General features: G+C 45.7%; 1 protein-coding gene across 2 annotated transcripts in view; it reads right to left on the reverse strand.

Moving 5' to 3' along the window:
• DOK5 (docking protein 5) overlaps positions 1-22182 on the reverse strand; it is a 153705-nt gene that overhangs the window by 23172 nt on the left and 108351 nt on the right. For both annotated transcript variants that reach the window (XM_044262795.1, XM_044262796.1), the window contains exon 6: positions 11414-11549. In XM_044262795.1, coding sequence (XP_044118730.1) covers positions 11414-11549 — 136 coding nt within the window. The remainder of the gene's footprint in view (positions 1-11413; positions 11550-22182) is intronic.

Here is a 22182-nt window from a genome sequence, read left to right on the forward strand (position 1 = left end):
ATCTACATGTGTGTCTATAGATATGGATTTTTGTATGGGATCACATGGGTACAGAGAAAAACAAAGAAAGCAGAATACAAACTCCTGAATAAGATTTAGGAGTTGCTACGGAGGGGAAAGGAGGGAATGGTATATGCATACAAATAAATTACGAAGACAGAAAATACTGTCGTACCAACCATCATCTCTATGACCCTATCTCTGTAGTTAGTTAAATGTCACATACATGTGTTTCTGTAAAAATGAACAGGATTCAAAAACCAACCCCATCTCATAAGAGAGCGGTGAAAATTAAATGAAATACAGCATTCAGACCCTCCGCGTAGAGCGAGAGGGAGCAACTCATTCCAACTTTAATCATCCCGCTATTAGACTAAGCCCCGTACCTTGGTTTGCTGCTTACACACCCCCTGGCGGTTCTTCCTCTCCCCTGACCCCGTGCAGTGAGTTCTGTACTGAATGTTCTTTAGTTCCTTCAGTCACTGCGCCCATTTATATGCTCTGGGCATCACTTTTAACTCATGCGGTAATGCCAGGGGCTGGAAACTTGAAAATGAATGAAATACAATTCCTCCGCTCCCCAGGATTTTAGAGTAAATGGCCGGAGAGCTAAAGGCCGGCTTTGGTCAAGGGGCCTGCCATCTGCCTCCACAACGGCCCTGCCTCCTCTACAAAAAGGGAACAGACTCCTGGAAGTAGAGCTCTCCTTCAGTGTGGGTGGGGGGAGGGGGAAGATTCCTTGTACGCACGTGTGTCACACGCCTGGTACCCGGCGTGACTTCCGGCACACAGGAGGTGTGCGGTATGATGGGGATCAACGCCCGAATCACTAAGTGAGTAAGAAGCCTCTGTAACATCCCGCCCCCTCTGCCATGTTATCCTTTCTTACTGTAAGTCATCGCCAATAACAGCTCAAGGTTGATTTGTATTGGGTAAGTTCCTGACTATGTCAAGAATTCACTTGCCTTATCCCACCTGGCCAGGTAGGTATTAATAAAAACCCCCTTTACAGAGCACGAGAAGCAAACACTAAGGGTGGTGAAGACACTAGGCCAGCATTTAGGACTGGTCTCTTTATTACTCTGGAGATAAAGCTCATACCACCATCCGTGTGTTCTACAAAGTACTGAGGTGGTTACAAAGGCCTTAAAGAATGGGCTCAAATCGGGGGTGCCTGGGTGGCTCAGTGGGTTAAAGCCTCTGCCTTTGGCCCAGGTCATGATCCCAGGGTCCCGAGATCGAGCCTTGCATCGGACTCTCTGTTCAGCAGGAAGCCGGCTTCCCCTCTCTCTCTGCCTGCCTCTCTGCCTACTTGTGATCTCTGTATGTCTTAAAAAATAAAAAATCTTAAAAAAAAAAGAATGGGCTCAAATCCTGTTCTGAATGATAAAAGACACCTGAATTTTACTTCCAAAGCTCAGAGAAATGGCAAGTGGCCGGATGTGTAGGCCGCTAGCAGAGGGTTACGCCCCTGCCAACTTGGGCAACAGAAGCTACCAGTGCTTCTGCCAGGCCCTCAGACCCCCACGGTCCCAGGGGCCTTCTCTCAAGTGGAAATTAGCAATCTGCCAAACATGTGGTCCTTCCTTGGCTTCCTGACGAAACCCATTCTCACGGCAGTCTGATCCTGATTCCGGCTCTGACAGATGTTGGGCTTAAACCACCCAAAGCGCTGTCCTGACTTCCTCTAAGCCCTCTCCCTCGTTCCGACATTTGCAGGAAAAGCGACGGGGATTCCCATCACCGAGACGCTACCGAGCTATCCCAGAGTATTACGGACGTGTCAAGGAAAGACAGTCCGGCAGAGGCTTACCCGTGGAATGTCAGAGAGAGAAGGAGACAGAGACAGAGACAAGACAAAGTGAGGAGGAGAGCGAGCCCGCTTTCCTGGTAAGGAAAAGTGCGGCAGAGACACGACTGAGCAAACGGGCCTCGCTCAAACAATGCCCCCATTGTCCCCCGCAGCTCTGAGAAAGCAGACTGTTGGTGAAACCAGCCGTTTGGGGCCAACTTTCCAAGGGAAGCATTTTGCTGAACACCAGATGCACTCAAACGGTTATTTTCATGGGGAATGAAAGTGATTTGCATCAATTTATTCAGAGCCATCTGAGTTCTCAGCCACATGCATAAAACAAAATCATTGCTCCCTTTGCTTCTGGTAACTTTTTATGCCTCTGTGCTAAGGAAATCCTCTCCCCATCCGTGCACGGAAATTGATACCTCGCGGACTATTTTCTACAACCTCTTCAGGCAGACCTGCTTGAAACCTGGGCCTTGGCGTGGCATGAAGAGGGAACTGGATTTGGTATTTGGGCTTCATTTTTCTTTTTCTCTATCCTCATAAAATGGCCCACTTGGCCCGGATTTTGTTCATTCGACAAACACGTAGTAAGTCCTGGGCCAGGCCCCGAGCGTATTACAGACACAGGGAGCCTAGCCTCTGCCCTCTGGAGGCTTCCAGCTTCTAGAAGACCGGCCAGTTACTCGGTTAGATTTTGAAGCTAATGCCCGGGGCAAAAATCCCGCTGAACTCAGCGGCTCCCCTCACCAGAAGCAGATGCTTTTGTGACACGGTGCGGGGCACATGCTGTAACTGAGACCAGGGAGCAAAGGGGTGGTCTGTGTTTTCTGCCTTATGCTTACTCTGGGCACAAGTCTCCTGAGTGGAGAGGTGGCCCGGGGGCCCGGGTGGGCCATGCAGATCTGGTATACTTTGTTCGGATGCACTCCGGAGTGGGTATCACCACTCTGGGCACATTTACAGGGTCCTGCGGCGTGCCAGCCCCTGCTGGAGCCCCACATCTAAGGCAGGGGCCAGACCTCACAATCTGATGCCGCCATGCTCGCACCAACACCACAGAAGATCTTAAGGAAACAACAAACAACAGAATTCAGCCCCATCAGCCAAATTCCTGGTGTTGCCTTGGACATCGCCATTGCTACAGTGTGAGCATGTATGGCTCATCCATGCCAGTTTCTGTGAGCAAAAAGTTAATCAGAATGGTAGCTCACACCTCACTTTTCCCATGCTCCTCTGAAGTGCCTTACATGTACTAACCCGTGTGAATCACACCACATGGTGAGGCATACACACTATTATCACCCCCAAATGACACGTCAAATAAACAAGGTGAAGGAAGGCCAAGTTGCATACAGCGGAACGGACATTCGATCCCAAACACAGTGACCCATCAATTTCTGGCTCAGCTTTCACTCAGAACCTGCCGATCTTTAGAACAGGGTTCTCAACCTCCCGCTGCTGACATCTGGGATCAGGTTACTCTTTGTTGTGGGGGACTGTTTTGCATATTATAGGATGTTCAGAGCATCCCTGGCCTCTGACCCTGAACCCTGTGTTAACAACCAAAATGATTCCAGATCCAAATGTCTCTTGGGAGGCAAAACTGCTAGCCACCGAGAATCACCGGTTTAGGGTGACTATATCTTTCAGTTTTCCTGGCTACATCCTGTTTACATCTGTTATGCAGGCATTACTCTTCATCAGGGCCAACATCAAGGGCAGATGACCCCTGTAGTCACACAGAGCCCCACGCCTGGTTTGATGTTCTGCCGTCACCACCTTGAAAAATCTTAACTTTTGAACAAAGGACCTTATGTATTCATTGTGAATCGGGCCTGCAAATTACAAGGCCAGTCTTGCTCTTAAGAAGGCTGACCTTCCCTGGGGATAAAAATATATGTTTATAAAAAATAAAAAATTTAAAATTAAAAAAAAAAAAAAAAAAAAAGAAGGCTGACCTTGACTCTCAAAAGTGTCCCAGCTGGGAAAAAACTCCTAGGGTAACCCTACTGATTATATGTAATAGAGCCTTTAAAAGCTCACCATCTGATTTTTTTTTTTTCTTATTGAATGAAAAATACAAAAGTCTGGTTTGCTCTTTTGTCAGAGGCTACACAGCTGGTTTTAGTCACCAAGCAGCACATTCATACTTACACTTTTTGCATTTTGCATCATAGATTCCCTGGTGCATATCCACTCTGACATTCTCCCCAATAAGAGCCAGCCTCTGCTACCAGGCAAATAGCCCCAATCCTCCATAAAAAGAGGTCTCAGGGACATAGGTGTCCTGGCAAAAATCTAAAGGGCAAGAGGTATGTATTGTTCCTTGAAGCAGGGGACGCAAACTTGAATGTCTACACGGGTCATGCAGATAGCAGAAATCAGTGAAGTCTTCTGGTTATTGAGACACCAAGAAACGATAAGAACTAGGCAGCCCTGAAGGCCATTCATCCTCTCAAAATGGTAGCTACCACTCAATTTTAATTCGGGTGGACACGCTGTTACCAGATAGTCTCAGTTCTCCAAAAGATGCAACTATGTATTTTATGTGAAACCTTCCACTGTAAACACTGGGAACTAATTTAATTTAAAAGATATCATCTGTGCCAATCACTTGTAGACCAAACAGAAAGTGGTCTCCCCACATGAGCTCCCAACACCTGTGCCATCATCTTCGGCCGTCTTAACTCCTTTTCCCTGCTCTGGTCATTTGGGGACTCCACCAAAGTTTCCTTACTGCCTGAAGCTGAATGCATAGATAATTTTACTCCCCCGCCCCCGACCCCATCACATAGTGGAGGAGGAATTGTATTTTATGCTTGCATTGGTTGATAAATATTTGGGTAGGAACCTAGCATGTAATCGATTTCCAGTTCCGCAAAAATAATGGACTGGATCTCCTTAAAATATTGAAACTTGCATAGTTGGCGACAACAGCCCATGCTGGCACTACCTCTGAATGCATTCTCTAGGCAACATTCGGTTTGGCAGATCCTGGTCATACCCAACACTTTAAGAGCATGAAAAAAAGAGCCATACAAGGCAGAGCACATCCGCTGGGGCAACCAAAAGCTGAAACCCCTATTAAATGATTTCTTAAAATGACTGATTCTGGTTAAAATAAAAAATGGCCTCTGGTTTTGTTGACAGGCATTTGGGATTATTGCTTTGCTTTTAGTAAACTCCTAGGAGGAAAAGCAAATCCACATGGTGTGGAAGAGAGGGACTGATTAATAATCAAAGTACATTTGTGTCTAACAATGAAAGCCAAGATGCAGAGGGCCATCAGTGAGCTGCAGCCCGGAGGCCAAATCCTGGTGGCCTGTGTTTTATGGCCCAGAACCTAGAACGGTTTTTACATTTTTAAAGTAAAAAAAAAGAGGGAGAGGGAGTCGAGGAGGAAGAAGAGGTAGAGGAGGAGGAGGAAGCAGCAGTACTATATGTGGCCCCCAAAATATAAAATATTTACTATTGGACCCTGTACAGAAAATGTTCACCAACCCTTGGAGATGGATACATCACTCATGTCCTAACTTCTCAACATTGATTAAAAATGTCACTGAAATGATCCTACCTCTCTCGCCGTCTCCAGCACCAACACCATCTCTACCCTCTCTGTGATGACTGATTTTGGAAACCGGTATCACTCACCACTGCGCATCTGGTCGACCAGATGCCCTCTCTGCTCTCATATGAACATCTTCGGTTCCTATCATGCACTGCTGCTGTCTTACCACCACCAGGCTTTCCACGGGCTGCCTATTTACAGCGCCACCATCTTCAACATTAATATTAGTGTCAGAAGTTATACACAAAGCTACAACCGGTTGGCATCATTCAGTTTGTTTCCTTTCCTTGTGGAGACAGCGCCACCAGCTGACAAGGACCCCGGCGAGGTCCCAGGAACCTAGCTATGGGGAGGGGTTGCATAAGCTAGGGCAGCGCTTCATTAACCAAGTAAAGGGACTACTGAAATCCACCTCTGCACGGCGCAAGTTATGAGGTTATTATGAGAGGCTGGAAGGGCGCACTCCGAAAATGACATTTCCCCCCTAATATACCAGAACGAAAGTCATAGCAAATTTAAGAAAGAAACCTGAATTTCATCTGTTTCTGTCCTATCTTTAGAGTAAATTCCTGGCAGTATTATTGCTGATAAAGAGATAAGTGAATTTAATTTTGATAAATAAGGACAAATTGCCCTCTAGGGAGACTGTAGCAAACTGAACTCACAGGACTATACCGCTGAATGCACTGAGGGTGTAAATCTGAACTCTTTATCTAAATTTTAAGCTCCGGTAAAGATTCAAAACAGGTTTGTTTTTTTTTTTTAATGTTTATGTTCTCCATATGACTTACCACAATGCTTTCTTTGCAAGCAGTAGATAGGTGTTCCACAAAAGGTTTTTGAATCATAATTATTATGCCAAGATACAAAAAGGGTTCACTTGGGAGTGGGAAAAAGCTGATAATTGCTTTAAGCAGTACACAATAAACAAGGAAACAAACAAATCAATTAAATAATGAAAAAAATCAATCCATAAGTGAACCCAATTAACCAGAGCCCACAAAGAGGAGAAGTGATAAAAGTTGATTTTTTTTTTTTTTTGGAGGGGGTGGTTTGGGAACAGAAGGGCAGGTTGAGCTGGGAGAAGAGTGTTTAGATACATTTAAAAAATAATAAAATAAAATAAAAACATCCGGGAAGAGCTTATTTCAGAGTCTGAATCGTAATGAAATGGATTCTATGACCTCTTTGATTCTCTCTCTATTAAAACCAAGGAGATAGTTTATGGCTTTTTGAATTAGGTTGAGTAAGAATTACTGAATTCTTACTCAACCTAATTCAATTCAGTTTCCAGAATTGTGGAAGAATGCCATTTGAATTCTACAAATTCATTACATTTTCTTTGCAAAACCAAGCTTGGAACTAAACCTATCAATCAGGCAAACCCAAAAAAAAGTGACAAAGAAGAGTTCAGATGAACTCTCAAGCCTGGGTTCTAGGGTTCAGGGCACAGGGGAGAAGTCTTACCCGGGGGCCTCGGTGCACCTGGATGGAGCCTCGCCTGCAGCCCCCTAGGGCAAGCCTGCTGAATTAGTCTTCCTCTACTTGATCACTTGATTAGCCTTGAAGGAAATTCTAAAAACGACAGGCCCAGGGGTGGAATGAGGCACATCCCACACACCGCCACTCCTTGGTCCAAAATTAGACTTTGTCACAGACACTGATCTCCAAGGTGGCAAAAATAGCAAAAGCTGCTCGGGGGAGTCCCGAGCTGTCCCGGCAGAGTCCCCGTGGCTTCTCCGGCAGGCCAGCTGGCAGCTGGTGAGCAAACAAGTTCTCGCTGCTCAGTCCCATTCAACAGTTTGTCCTTCCCTCCCAGTATTCCAGCCACCACCCCCCCAGCACTCCCTAGAGTACGGAATAACCACACTTTGCTTTTAAAAAGTGAGAACATGAGAGAGGGATTTTGAAATATAATATTGCTATTTGGTGCCAAAACTACCCAAAGAAACAGGATTTCTTGGAACGAGGATATTCTAGGGCATACTCTAAGTTGACAGATTTTTCCAAAAGGCATTCTGATATTCAAGGTTATTTGCAAACCCTAAGCCAGTTCTTAGTGGAGACATAGCGGGGACAGGAGCGCTTTCAGACTCTCCGATGGGGCCAGGCGCTGTGACGAGGGGTAGAGGTTTAGGACTCAGACATAAGGATCTTGCATTTCTGGCTCGGGTAGTAAGGAGCTCTGTGGCCGCAGGCAGGTGACGGAACCACTCTGAGAGTGAGTTTGCTCATGAACGGATCCATCCCCAGTCTAACCTTGACATGCGTCTGAAGCATCGCAACCTTGTGAGGAACTGAAACCATGCCAACCCTCCTGGCCTCCTGCAACTGTGAGAGGATGAATGTGTGTTGTGTTATGGCGTGTAGTCGCTGGCACTTCGTTATGAAAGAATAGAAAACAAACAGACCAGACATCGGCAGTCCACAGATGGGTAGGCGACCTGTGGAGAGCAACAACAGAGGGATGTAGGGACTGTGGGCAAGTGGCGTCCCCCAAAGAGGGCAGATAAGACCTGGCATATCTGACTGTAGTTGCCTTGGGGGGTATCAGGTTAGTGCTGCCAGACCTTTCCACTTTTCAAAGATAGCGTAGAAATCAGAGTTTATGTGAAACCTCTCAATTTTTAAACACTGGTCACTAATTTGGTATTTTTAGAACACCGGCAAGCTAATCTCACGGAGGACAAAGAAAACCAGTCGTGAGTGATATGGAGAAAAGCAGGGCTCTCCCAGGACACCTGCTCCAAATTTGAGTCCCATGATTTCCAAGCTGGTGGGTGGCCTTGGGCCTTCCATACAGCAGCAGTTGTCGGGTTAGAAAGTCCTGAAAATACTGCTTGTTCCAGAGCAGACTCAAGATACGTATTTATTATTATGGATATCATTACTGTATTAGCTTCCTAAGGCTGTGGTCACAAATCACATGACTCGGGGCTTAAACAACCTCACTGTATCCTCTTACCGCTCTGGGGACCACATGTCCAAAGCCAGTTTACCGAGCTGAAGTCAAGAGGTTGGCCAGGCTGGATCCTTCTGGAGGCTCCAGGGGAGAACACTTCTTTACCTTCTCCAGCATTTAGGGGCACCCACATCCTTCGGGTCACATCTCTCTCCCCCACCTTCGAAGCCATCAGCAACAAACTTCAAATCTCTCGCTCTCTGTCCCTGTTTTCACTGTCACTTCGCCTTCTCTTACTCCTCCTGTTTCCCTCTCATAAGGACGCTTGTGATAATACCGGCTCACTTGGACGAGCCAGGATAATCTCCCCATCTCAAGAGCCCTAACTTGATCATATCTGCAGACTCCCTTTAGCTGCATAAGGACACATTTATAGGTTCCAGGGAGTAGGACACATCTTTGGAGTGTCCTAATGACTCAGCCTATCACTACTATCGTTCCTGTGATGGGACCTACACACCTCCTCTTTACAGCTGCTGGGTTCAGGTCACAAGTCTGATCCCAACCAATGCACTTTACAGCTGTAACTTCAAACAGGGGCAGGTCCCGCAGGGAAGCACCTGTCTGTAGAGGTGGGTTTGGGAATTTTTATAACAGAGGCAGCCAACAGTGGGTCAGGGATTCCTAATAATGAGGCTGAGCCCAGAGGTGGGCATCACCATCTTTTTCCATTTAAGACCTGGACTATCCCAGAGAAGCAAGCCAGTAGTGGTAAACATGCAATTCCTAGCTGAGAAAATAGCCAGATCTATGTAGATCCCTTCTTCGATACCAGAAAATGCAGAACTGTAACCCCGGGAAGGGCGGGGGGGCTGGAAGGGCTGTCTTCATTGGCTTCATTGTCCCGGGGTGGTTCTTTTCTCCCCAAATCAGGGAGTGATTCACGTACATTAATTTTGAGCATTTCATAATCCCCACTTAACATCCTTGAGATTCAGATCCCATTTTGAAGCTTACTCATTTCCATCTAAAACAGGAAGTTGTTACTTTAAAAATCATATTCATTTTATGGAACTCATTAAGCATACAGCAAATTAAGAGCAAACAACATTATTTTCCAGTTAAATGTGCAAAGGGATGATCTAAACGAATTACTCATATTCCTGATTAATTTTTAGTGGAAGTAATGAGAAGGTTGTAAATGGAAAAACATGTGCATACCAAACCTGCTTTTCAAACACAAAACAATTTATGCTAATTGATGGCTTTACCAGTAAGGTAATCTTGGAAAAACTCCATCAGATGCTTAAAAGCATCTAATGGAACAGGTAAACAATTTTAACACAATGAAATGTTGCCCTGTAAAGTTCCAAGTGGACTTGAAGTCTACCTTACAGCCATCTGTCTGTCTGTCTGTCTGTCTATCTATCCACCAGCCACCCACCCATCCATCCATCCATCCATTTATCTATCTCCACTGCACTATCCAGAACTTGTAGGCATAGGGGAAATGGATACCAAGACTACATGAGTTCAAAAAAATATTCTGAAATTGGTGGGGAGAAAATCAAGAGAAGAATATTTCATGATGTGTGAAAATGACATGAAATTTGAATTCAGTGTCCATGAATAAATTTGCTTGGCAGCGGAGTCATACCTACTAGATTACATTTTCCTCTAGAATTGCTTCTGCAAGTAGTGAAGTAGTTGCAACAGAGACCATCTTACTCCACAAAGCCTACAGTATTTACCGGCTGGCCCTTCACAGAAAGTTTTGCTGATCTACGCTCTAAAATCCCAGACCACTGCATAAACAAGTCATCTGGGAATAATCTGAGGCCACGTTGGGACAGATCATTTTTCGGGCATGCTTTTCCTTTGCTGTAAATCCAACCACCCCACATGTTTAAATCATATGTTGTCAAACTACCCTAACCTTACCGTGCCGGCCTGGTTCCCTTTGGTTTTGCAGACTTCCTTCCAGATGTGAGGCTCTATGCATGTATTTGCAGCCACAATGCATGATTTGCATTACTTTTAACTGTTGTGCCTTAAGACTTCAATCCGTACTCTCTATGCAGTCCCTAGTACGATGCAATGAACAGGGCAGGTAATCCCAGGGAGCTCTGTGCTCGTCGGTATTTGTGTTTGTGTTGTCTTCATGAATCAACGTCCGTGAAGGCTGACCAATCAGAGATGGGAGACGCATGGCTCTGGGCAGGATGGAGTCTCAGCACATGTTTCCCTTGGCCCACAAAGCGTTACTGTTTTGTTGCTGGTCTTAGCTAGAATTCATTGCCAACAGTGGCAAACTACAAGATATTATATTCAGACTCAGATCCTTGGCTTCCGTAGAAAAAAATCAAGAGACATCCTCCGTGGAGACCTTAGGCTCATCAACAGTCCTCTGGTCTTGGGCTTTTGATATTTTACCCCCATTCCCTTCAGCCCTCTTCTGTCTGGCTCCCACCACCATTTGAAATGATAATGTCTGGTACAGCTATGAATAGATACCTATAGGTAGATAATCTACACAGTTGTGTCTACAGGTGTCCATATGCATCCAAATTAATTCTGATGAACATACTCATGACGGTGGACTAATGATGATGTTCCCTCCCTGAATGCATATATTGAAATCTTAACCTCCAAGGCGATGGGGTTGGGAGGTGGGGCCTTTGGGAGGAGATCAGGTCATGAGGGCAGAGCTCCCTTGCCCCATCCATCAGTGAGACACAGAAAAGAGAGTCATCTATGAACCAGGAAGTCGGTCCCACCAGACACAGAACAGACCAGCACCTTGATCTTGGACAACCAAGCCTCCCAGTGAGAAATACATAAATTTCTACTGTTGATAAGCCACCCAGTCCTCTGGTACTTGCTGGAGGAGCCCGAACGGATAAAGACATACACAAGCCATAACTGAAGTACAAAGCAGATCAACAGGGAAGTCCGGACACTGCGCCACCAGCTGGCTCTTGGGGCTTTGCAAAGATGGCATTTAATCCAAGTAATACACAGTTGAGTACAGGAGAAAGCCATCTGCTCAAATACTGCAGGCCATATCTTTCAGCATAAAGAGTTTACGACTGCATTCTACAAGGGTATGCACTGGGTCATAAGGAAGAAATTCCGCACGTACCATTGAATTTTTCACGCTCTGGAGCAAGCGTTCGTGCTGCTCCGCTATCGCCAAGGCAGCGGAGTGGACCTTCTGGTAGATGGCTTCCCCATCTCGCGTTTGAAAGATAAACAGCCCTTCCCCAGTTTCACACATCCTGTGAAAACAAAAACAAAAAGCTTGTGAAAATCCAGCTCCAAGAACAGCCACGCATGAGGAGCCTAGAACACTCCACGAAACGAGACCCACTGATTTCACACGCGTTCAGGATTCTTATCTACGTTGGTTAAATGACGTTAACTAGAATCAAAATTTCCAAAGGATTTGTTGTTAATCTGGGCAGGAACCATTCATACGAGGCTAACACGGTGCTGAATTTTTTTTTTTTTTTTCAGGCGTCAGCATCTTGATTCTCAGTATAATCCCAGCACTTTGCCTTCCCACTTTCCAAGAGGCACCTGTACACTGTGTTCTCAGGACTGTCCATGAATCAGAAGCTCAGTAGAAACTACATCATTCAGGGCAGAGGTGGAAAAAGGAGTCTATGACTTCCAGATTCTGTTCCTTCCTCAGAGACGATGGCTTTAGGGATTCTTTCATTTCCAAAATCATTCTGGATTCCTTTTTTCTCACTTCACCTACTGACTTTTACCTTGGACACTGTTCCAGCATCCAAAGTGGTCCCAAATGCCCTAACACTCTTCCCTTATGGCCTTAGCTAACAGAAACCTGTAGACGGAAACCCAGAGCCAAGAGAAGGTAAAATAATGAGTTTAAGTTGAGCCTTTCCTACGCCCTTTGGGAAGATAAGGATTCAGACATAAGAACACGATGGCCCTAGAGACACACTGAACAGTTTTGAATTTCCCCAGAATTACTCTGCCTATAGGATAAGTCTGTCACTCCAAACCATGGATTTTGCAATTTAGTCAAGAATCTAGAAGACCATCAGGAGCTCAGACAGCAGTGGGAAATTCGCTGACGCCTGCACGTAGCAAGGATGCATCAGGGCGGAGTGAAATAAGCAAACCCGGGCTCCAGACTGCCGGGCTGGGGTCGCGCCTCGCCAGCCTTGTGAGCCGGTATGTGCTGCTTAGCCTCTCTGCGTCTGCATTTCCACTGGTAAAATCAACAGAATGATAGTAACCACCCCCTAAGTGTCCTGAAAGTGTTCGACAGGATACGTGAGTACACAAAGGAGATCTCCACGTCCGTTATTCCACTGGAAGGTAAGCTCCGTGTAGACGAGAATTCTTCCTGATTCATTCACAGGTCCGCGACCAGTGCCTAGAGCACGGCTCACCCTCTATCTGGCCCTCAGTAAAGAACTGTAGAATGGGTTGGGAAATGACAGGCGGCGCTAGGCAAAGGTATAACAAAGAACTTGACCCAGGCTTCCTTGCAAAAGTTTTATTTATTTATTTATTTATAAAATTTGGGGGGGGAAGTTTTATTTAAACTGAAGTTCTCCAGACACCCTGCGGAGGGCAGGGCTCTGGCCGAGAAGGGAGGAAGAACAGTCTGGCAAGGAACCGCACAGAGAACACCTTGAGATGGGTCAAAGGTGAGTGGCCCAGCACACCAGGGAGAGGGGGACAGGAGGGACAGCCTATGTTCCTGGAGCATCGGGGACCAGCGTGAGCGCCCCGAGATGAGGGGCTTCATTCTGCAGAATCGCCACCTGAGGGCAACAGTTCCCACAGGCTCAGATGCCAACTATGGAAAATGTTCCCCCTCTTTGCCCATGACGTTTCACACCAACATCATGTCTGAGAAAAATACTAATGGGACTGCAATTATGAGAACTAAAATAAATGACCTCATGGCGGGCAGTATTAATAATCGAACTTAAGAGATCGGAATCCAAGTCAGTTCCACAGTGCCTCAGGGCCAACGTGTATTTTGCGTGTGGGCACGTGCGTGTTTAGAGTTTCTGGACACTGTGGCAAGCAGGATGCATCTTACATTCAACATGTGTATTTATGGTCATCTTTTCTTCTCTCCACCCCGGCATAGAGGGTATTAAATCAATAATGCTACCGTAGGGAAGGAAAAAATGAAACAAGATGGGATCGGGAGGGAGACAAACCACAAGAGACTGTTAATCTCACAAAACAAACTGAGGGTTGCTGGGTATTGGGGGGATAGGGATTGGGTGGTCGGATTATGGACACGGGGAAGGGTATGTGCTATGGGGAGTGCTGTGAAATATATAAGCCTGACGATTCACAGACCTGTACCTCTTGGGCAAATAATAAATTATATGTTAATTTTAAAAAGTTACCTTTCACATTTACAATTACATTATATTTGAAAGAATTCAGTACAAACAAAGCAAATCATAAGAGCCTCAGCAACAGATGTAAAGGTAAAGACATGGGCTTTTTCTTCAAGGAGTTTACAGTTCACTTGGTTAAAGGAGATCTATGTCAGTGAATAAGTTCAGGACTAACAACGGGGCACAATGAGCCATACAGGGTCAGAGGAGCCCCCGATAAAGCAAAGTATGGACCGGGAAAGGCGTGGGTGTGGATGTTACATAGTAACGAAGAATTTCAGGAAGCTGAAACACTGGAGAGAAACTGATCAGAAGCACCATACAGAAGAGACACAAAATCAGGAGCCAAACATTGTAGAATGTTGTCATTCTTTTGTCTGAGAGAGTGAAGTGAACAAATGGAGTGTGATTCCCCCACCCCCCACCTGTGGCGGCAGAGTGCCAGAGACACTATGGTAGGAAAAACAGACACACAGAAACACAACACGAAATAAACAAGAGGCTTAACCACATGGGATCTGGTGGCTCCAGCTTTAAGAAAAGTGTAGGGAAAGGTCTTTGGGGCTTGTAATTTAGGACAGGGGCTCTCTATGCTGGCACAGTTGACATCGGCCATACTGCATGCCCGGATCATTCTTGGTGGCGGGAAGTCTCCTGTGTATTGTAGGAGGTTGAACAGCATCTCTGGTCAGTCTACCCACCAGCCGCCAGTAGTATCCTCAAGTTGTGACAACCCAAAACCTCTCCAGACATCGATAAATGTCCCCGAGGGGGCAAAAGGTCCCCAGCCGAGAAGCAATGAAATAGACCCAAAACAAGGGGCTGAGGGAGCACCGAACTTATGGGTCAGCGGTGGAGACGCCGTACACAGAAGGAAGCTTCTGGGAGCGGGGGAGCTGTTGCTTCGCCACACACGGGATTCGGGTTGAAGCAGAGTACGCCCCAGCCCTGTGGTCGGGGTGGCCTTGCCCGTTCCAGTCACTGGGGCCACTGGCTGGATCTCAGCTCAGCTGGAGATGAGGCGGCAGCTGACTCTGCTGGTGTAGTGTGTGTGTGTGTGTGTGTGTGTGTGTGTGTGTGTGTGCGTGCGTGTGTGTGTGTGTGTGCGTTGCCTGGAGACCAGTAGCGTGGGAAAGAGAAACCAGCGCATCAGGAAGCCGCTCAGGACACCGAGCACGGGGCGGCTCTTGGGAATGTCAGTCACCCTCGTACAACTTTTCTCCATCAAATTGTTGTGCTGCCTGTTTAATACTTTCAAAATCGACTCAGGTTTCTTCTCTCTCAAACAAATGTCTTGTCCATAAGCCACCAAATCCATAGTCATAAGCCAGTACGATCTGCAGTAAATTGAAGGCAGACGTGAAAACGAATGCAATGAAAACAAAATACATTATTGAACCCTGTCTTCGGGTCAAAAGACCCAAATGGGACGTGTGCTCCCTCATTAGTAACGCAGGTGAATTAAAAAGTGTTGGGGGCACCTGGGTGGCTCAGTCAGTTAACCACTGCCTTTGGCTCAGGTCATGATCCCAAGGTCCAGGGATAGAGCCCTGCATCGGGCTTCTCTCTCTCTCTCTCCCTCTGCCCCTCCCCACCACTCTCTCTCTCTCTCTCTCTGTCTCTCAAATAAATAAATAAAATCTTTTTTAAAAAAGAAGAAGAAAGTTTTAGAAAATAGGGTTTAGACATGCCAGCACCCCTCCAAAATGGTTTTTACTGTAATTTAATCAAAGGGATCGAAAAGGTAGTTGGGAAGAAAAATACTACCACTGTGCAAGTCCCATTCATTTAATATTATGCCTCTATCACGAAAATCACCCCACATTTGGGGAAATGTGGGTGTGCTCCCCTCCTGGAGGTGGTATGGGAGAGAGGTAGGAAAGACCATCTCCTTCAGTTCCCTCATATGTTGGAATCAGGGTCAAGTATATTGACCTCTCGAAGTTTCCACGGCCTCATACCCCAGATGTTAATAATAAGATCACCCAAACCTCTGAAGGTACTGGGAGACTGTATTTTATCTTTATCAAGGATCCTGCATCAAGGTAAGCAACTGAATTAGGATTTATTGTTCTTATTTTAACCCTTGAAGAAGTCAAAGCCTCAGGGAAAACTTCAGGAGGGAGGCACAACCGCATTTTTGCTTGGAAGGAAACTCAGGACAACAGGGGAGCAGAAAAGATGCCTGGTGTGGAAGGTGTGTGGCTGGGGATGAGTCTTTGAGGCTCACAAGCTACGAAAACAGAATACTACAAACCTCTTCTCTGAGAACAGAAATACGAATTCAGGAATAGGATTCTCCCTTTAGGAATAGCAGCAGCTTTCACTATATAAAAACTATAACGCAAACGACCAGGGGGTTTTGTTTCTCCAGTCCCAGAGAAGTAGTGTTCTGGAGAGTTAGCAACAACTTCCACAAAGTTCATCAGCCCGGTGAGCGAGCAAAGACAAGGTCCCCAGATTTGGAGAGTGCTCTGTCACAGGCTGTCCTTTCTCCCCTGGTTCCACCATCGATGTCGCCAGGCTTCCCAGAGGTTCCCTTAAATGTGTACATTATTACCTTTTAGACTTAAGTTCTAACCCCACCTATATGGACTTGAGAGTTTATGAAAACAAAACAACAAAACTAAGTATCCAAAGTCATAAAACCTGGCCAGTGTAAGAGACAGTGGTAGTTTGTTAATTATATCTGTTCTTAATCACGCAATAGGTAAAGTCAAAGAAACATCCCTTTTCCCCTTTTGTTTCCCCATGCCATGCCCTGACCTAGATCTAAGGGGGCAGCGGTCCCTCATTTTTTCCTGCTGTCGCGCTGTCCAAGCAGCGGCCCGAAGTGGAAGGGTTTCACAGGTCGAAGCCCAAACACGACGTGTGTTCTCATCCCCGGGAGAATGAAAAGTCGGGTTAGCACCAGAGGGAAACCGCGGGACAAGCCTTGAAGTTAACAAGCCCTTGGTTAACAGACCAAACTGAAGTCTGGTCATCTCTACACTGCCCTCCACCCGCCGGGGGTTCCTCTGTCGTCTGAGCTGCTCCAGGAGGATCCTGACCCCCAACCCCAACTCATGGCCAGTCAGTACACACTTTTGGATTTAGCGTCAACACATGTCAGTATCCAAACACCGAGCCCACGTTCATTGTGACCAACGTTCCTGCAGCCACTCTTGTCCTCACCGTGAGCACTGTGACACCCTCCTAACTGGTTTTAGCTTCAGAGTCTAGTTTAAAAGAAAAAAAGTCAGACCGTGTCCCTTCTTTGCTCACCACTTCCTAGGTGGGAAGGAATTTAAACTTGTCCAAAACATCTTGTCTAGTCTTGGCGTGGGCAATTACCTAGGAGGTAATTTTTGTTTGCCTGGGGTTCTTGGGTTAGACAAATGGTAAGAATGCGATTCAGGGTGAGACTTGGGGCCACATGCCATCGTCAGTGGACCTGGAGGAGGGGATCGGCCACGTGCACAACCAATGTGTTGATCAAACACGCACATAATGAAGCCCCAGTAAAACCTCTCCACTGTGGCTGGGGGCTCCTCGCTGGCGATACTCTACGTGCACCGTCAGATGCTAATGGGAAGGCAGGATGCTGCTCTGACTCCACAGGGGAGGACACAGGAGCGCTATGCCTGGCACTGCTCTGGATTCTGCCCCCCCCACCCCGCCACTTCTTCCTTTGCTGATGTTAGTTACTCTGTATCCTTCGCTGTTAGAAGCTTTAACCATGAGTTTCATAGATGTCAGTAAGCTCTGAATCATTCCAGCAAATCACGAAACCTTTGGCGGTTGTGGGAATCCCTCAACTTGCAGCTGGCGTCAGAAACGGGAAAGGTCTCGGGGACTGTTCCTGCAAACCTTACAGTGACCCACCTCTACCCGCCACCCCCAGGGGCACCCCAACAAAGCCCAATTCTTTACAGGGGCCTTCATGCCCCACATGGCCAGACCCTGCTGCCTGTCTACCTTTACACACGGTGCTTCCCCCTCCCTTGTTCTGCCCGGGTCATGCCAGCCCCTTGGCTCTTCTTTGCACACTCGGCATCTACCCGCCTCGGCACCTTTTTCCAACCTCCTTCTTCGGGCTGGAATGCTCTCCCCGCGAGTCCTCCTAGAGTTTTTGTCAGGCATCCCTGACTTGGCAAAGCCAGTCCCACTCATTCTATTTAAAATCGCCCCCACTCCTTTGGCAGTTTCTGTTGAATGACTTTATTTTTTGCTGTGGTCTTACACAATCTAACATCTCTTTTACTTTTTAAAATGTCTATTATGGTCTACACTCCCCTTTCCTCTACGGAGTGAATTTCACAACAGCACAACACTTGTGTGTTTCATTCACGGCTCCGCACCAGGCTCCTCGCGTGTCCTCGGCAGACATCTGATGGAAGAAGGAAATGACTCACTCCTACTAGACCCTTCTAGAGTGTGAGGTACCGTCCCACAGAAGGTAGCCACCCACACTACTGGATGATGGTCTGCAGGAAGACGGCTACAGCAGACAAACGGCCGACAGGTACGTGAAAATACATCCAGCATCACTCACCTTCAGGGAAATCAAACCACAATAGGATATCAGCTCACCCCTGTCAGAACGGCTACTATGAAAAGCAGAAGAGATAACAGGGGTCTGGGAGCAAGTGGAGAAAAGGAACTGCTTGTGCACAGTTGGCGGGAATATGAACTGCTACAGCCCCGTGGAAAACGGTAGGGAGGTTCTTCCAAAAACTAGAACTAGAACTGCCATACGACCCAGCGATCCCACTGCGGGGTATATCTTCAAAGAAAATGAAATCACCGTTCCAAAAAGACACACACACCCCAGGTTCACTGCGGCGTTATTTACAATAGCCGAGACACGGAAGCAGCCGAGTGTCCACCAATGTAAGTGCATAAAGAAAAAATATATACATAAACACATATGCACACAATGTAATATTAGCCATAAAAAAGAAGAAAATCCTGTTATGTATAACACCGTGGACAGACCTCAAGGGCATTAGTGAAATAAGTCAGACAGATACAGACAAATACCGTATGATCTCACTTGTGTGCGGAATATAAAAAAGCCAAACTCACAAAAGCAGACAGTGGATGGTGGTGACCAAGCACTGGACGGGGGGAAAAGGAGGAGACGAGCACAGGGCGCAAACTTCAAGGGAGAAGGTGAGTAAGTCCCGGAGATCTATGGTACGGCGTTGTGAGAACCGTGGAAAATACGGTGTTGCATACTTGGAAGTTGCTAAGAGAGGAGATCTTAAATGTTCTCAACCGCACACACACAAAAGGTAATGCCACAAGATGGGGACGGTGTTAAGGGAGCTCACCACGGTGGTCCTTCTACACACATTGTACATCACACTGAATGCTCTAAGTCCATGCAACCTCAAGAAAGCTAGGCAAATAAATAAAATAAAAATACACCGACAATTTTTCTTAAAAATGATGGCCACACGACAGGATGTACTGACGAGAGGTTTTTTTCCCAAAGGTCATGGCAAAGTCATCCTTTCCTTTAGGGAATAAACATGTTAAAATCACAACAAGGAGGCAGAAGGGACCTGGCTAAGCTTCTTATGTATGATGTGGCCTTGCCTGTTTGAGTTCACACCCCCACACCTAGCACAGATCTTTGAACGTGACTACCAAAAAGCTGACTCTGTACAGGAGAAAGGAAACTCTCTCTTCTCTTTCACACCTGCCTCCATTAAAGGAATATTTATGATGTGTGTGCATTACCTTTATAATTAAAATTACTTTTGAGATAAACGCTGATGAGGAATAAAAGTCCATATAAATGGCACAACTATTGTTTGTATTTTCGTGCAAAAGGAAAGAACTGCACTTTATTTATTTATTTATTTTATAATTTTTAAAATTATGTTAGTCAGCATACAGTGCATCATTAGTTTTTGGGTTTTTTTGTTTTAGGTTTTTTTTTTTTTTTTTTTAAAGATTTTATTTATTTATTTGACAGAGAGAGATCACAAGTAAGCAGAGAGGTAGGCAGAGAGAGGAGAAAGCAGGCTCCTGGCTGAGCAGAGGGCCTGATGCGGGGCTCAATCCCAGGACCCCAAGATCATTAACCCACTGAGCCACCCAGGCGCCCCCACCTTTAGCTTTTGATGTAGTGTCCCATGATGCATTGTTTGCATATAACACCCAGGGCTCCATGCAATCCATGCCCTCCTGAATACCCACCACCAGGCTCACGCAGGCCCCTACCCCCACCCTTCTAAAACCCTCAGTATGACTCCTGGAGTCCATAGTTCCTCATGGTTCATCTCCTCCTCTGGTTCCCCCCGTTATGCTTCCCTTCCTTCTCCTAATGTCCTCCCTGCTATTCCTCACGTTCCATGTATAAGTAAAACCACATGATAATTGTCTTTCTCCGTTTGACGTATTTCACTTAGCACGGTCTCTCTCCTCCAGTCCCATCCATGCTGACGCAAAAGCTGGGTATTCGTCCTTTCTGTTGGCTGAGTAATACTCCATTGTATATATGGACCACATCTTCTTTATCCATTCGTCTGTTGAAGGGCATCTCTGCTCCTTCCGCAGTGTAGCTATTGTGGACACTGTTGCTATGAACACTGGGGTGCATACGGCCCTTCTTTTCACTACATCTCTATGTTTGGGGTAAATACCCAGTAGTGCAATTGCTGGGTCATAGGGTAGCTCTATTTTTAACTTTTTGAGGAACCTCCACACGGTCTTCCAAAGTGGCTGCACCAACTTGCATTCCCACCAACAGTGTAAGAGGGTTCCCCTTTCTCCACATCCTTTTCAACATTTATTATTTCTTGCCTTATTAATTTTTGCCATTCTGACTGGGGTGAGGTGGTAACTCAGTATGGTTTTGATCTGAATCTCCCTGATGGCTAATGATGATGAATATTGTTTCATGTGTCTGTTAGCCATTTGTATGTCTTCTTTAAAGAATTGTCTGTTCATGTTTTCTGCCTATTTGTGACATGATTATTTGTTTTATGGGTGTTGAGTTTGAGAAGTTCTTTACAGATCTTGGATACCAGCCCTTTATCTGTAGTGTCATTTGCAAATACCTTCCCCCATTCCCCGATTGTCTCTTTGTTTTGTTGACTGCTTCCTTTGTTATGCAGAAGCTTTTTATCTTGATGAAGTCTCAAAAGTTAATTTTCGCTTTTGTTTCCCTTGTCTTTGGAGATGCGTTTTGAAAGAAGTTGCTGTGGCCCATGTGGAAAAGGTTACTGCCTACTTTCTCCTCTAGGATTTTGATGGATTCCTGCCTCACATTGAAGTGGACTAAATCTAACCAAAGAGGTAAAGAATCTATACCCTACAAACTACAAAACACTTATGAAGGAGATTGAAGAAGACACAAAAAGATGATAAAACATTCCATGCTCAAAGATCAGAAGAATAAACATTGTTAAAATGTCTATGCTACCCACAGGAATCTATACTTTCAATGCCATCCTGATCAAAATACCAATGGCATTTTTCCAAAGTGCTGGAACAAACAATCCTAAAATTTGTAAGGAACCAGAAAAGACTCCAAATATACAAGGAAATGTTGAAAAAGAAAAAGCTGGGGGCATCACGTTGCCTGATTTCAAGCTATATTACAAATCTGTGATCACCAAGACAGTATGGTACTGGTAAGAAAACCAGACACATAGGGGCGCCTGGGTGGCTCAGTGGGTTAAAGCCTCTGCCTTCGGCTCAGGTCATAATGCCAGGGTCCTGGGATCAAGTCCTGCATGTGGGGGGTGGTCTCTGCTCAGCAGGGAGCCGGCTTCCTCCTCTCTCTCTGCCTGCCTCTCTGCCTACATGTGATCTCTGTCAAACAAATAAATAAAATCTTAAAAAAAAAAAAAAACAGATACATAGATCAATGCAATGGTAGAGAGCCCAGATAAGAATTACACTTCTGGGGCACCTGGGTGGCTCAGTGGGTTAAGCCGCTGCCTTCGGCTCAGGTCATGATCCCAGGGTCCTGGGATCGAGTCCCGCATCGGGCTCTCTGCTCAGCAGGGAGCCTGCTTCCCTCGCTCTCTCTCTGCCTGCCTCTCCGTCTACTTGTGATTTCTCTCTGTCAAATAAATAAATAAAAAATCTTAAAAAAAAAAAAAAAAAGAATTACACTTCTAAGCAAGCCCACGTGTGAGATCCAGTACATGTTTATGCCATTTTCTCTACCCAACATGGCAGGAAGAATGGGGTATAGTTTGTCAATTTTCTTTTGATCATTTTAATAAGAATGGGTGTATGTTCCCTAAAATACACAGGAATGAGAGATTTCTATTAGAAGAGCGATCCTGTAAACTCATCCATTACAGGGGGGAAACAATTTTCTTCCCCAATGAAAAGCTATTTCACCAATTACTTGTTTTCAGAGTGATATATACTAGACATGAATAATTTCTTTTTGGAGGCTATTCAGATGCCTTTAATCAAAAAACAAAAAACAAAAAACAAAAACAAAAAAACCAACCAAACAAAAAAAACCCAACCCAAAAAACTTCTCACAACTTTGTGCATT

The sequence above is a fragment of the Neovison vison genome, chromosome 8, assembly GCF_020171115.1.
Source record: "Neovison vison isolate M4711 chromosome 8, ASM_NN_V1, whole genome shotgun sequence".
NCBI classification, from domain to species: Eukaryota; Metazoa; Chordata; class Mammalia; order Carnivora; family Mustelidae; genus Neogale; species Neogale vison.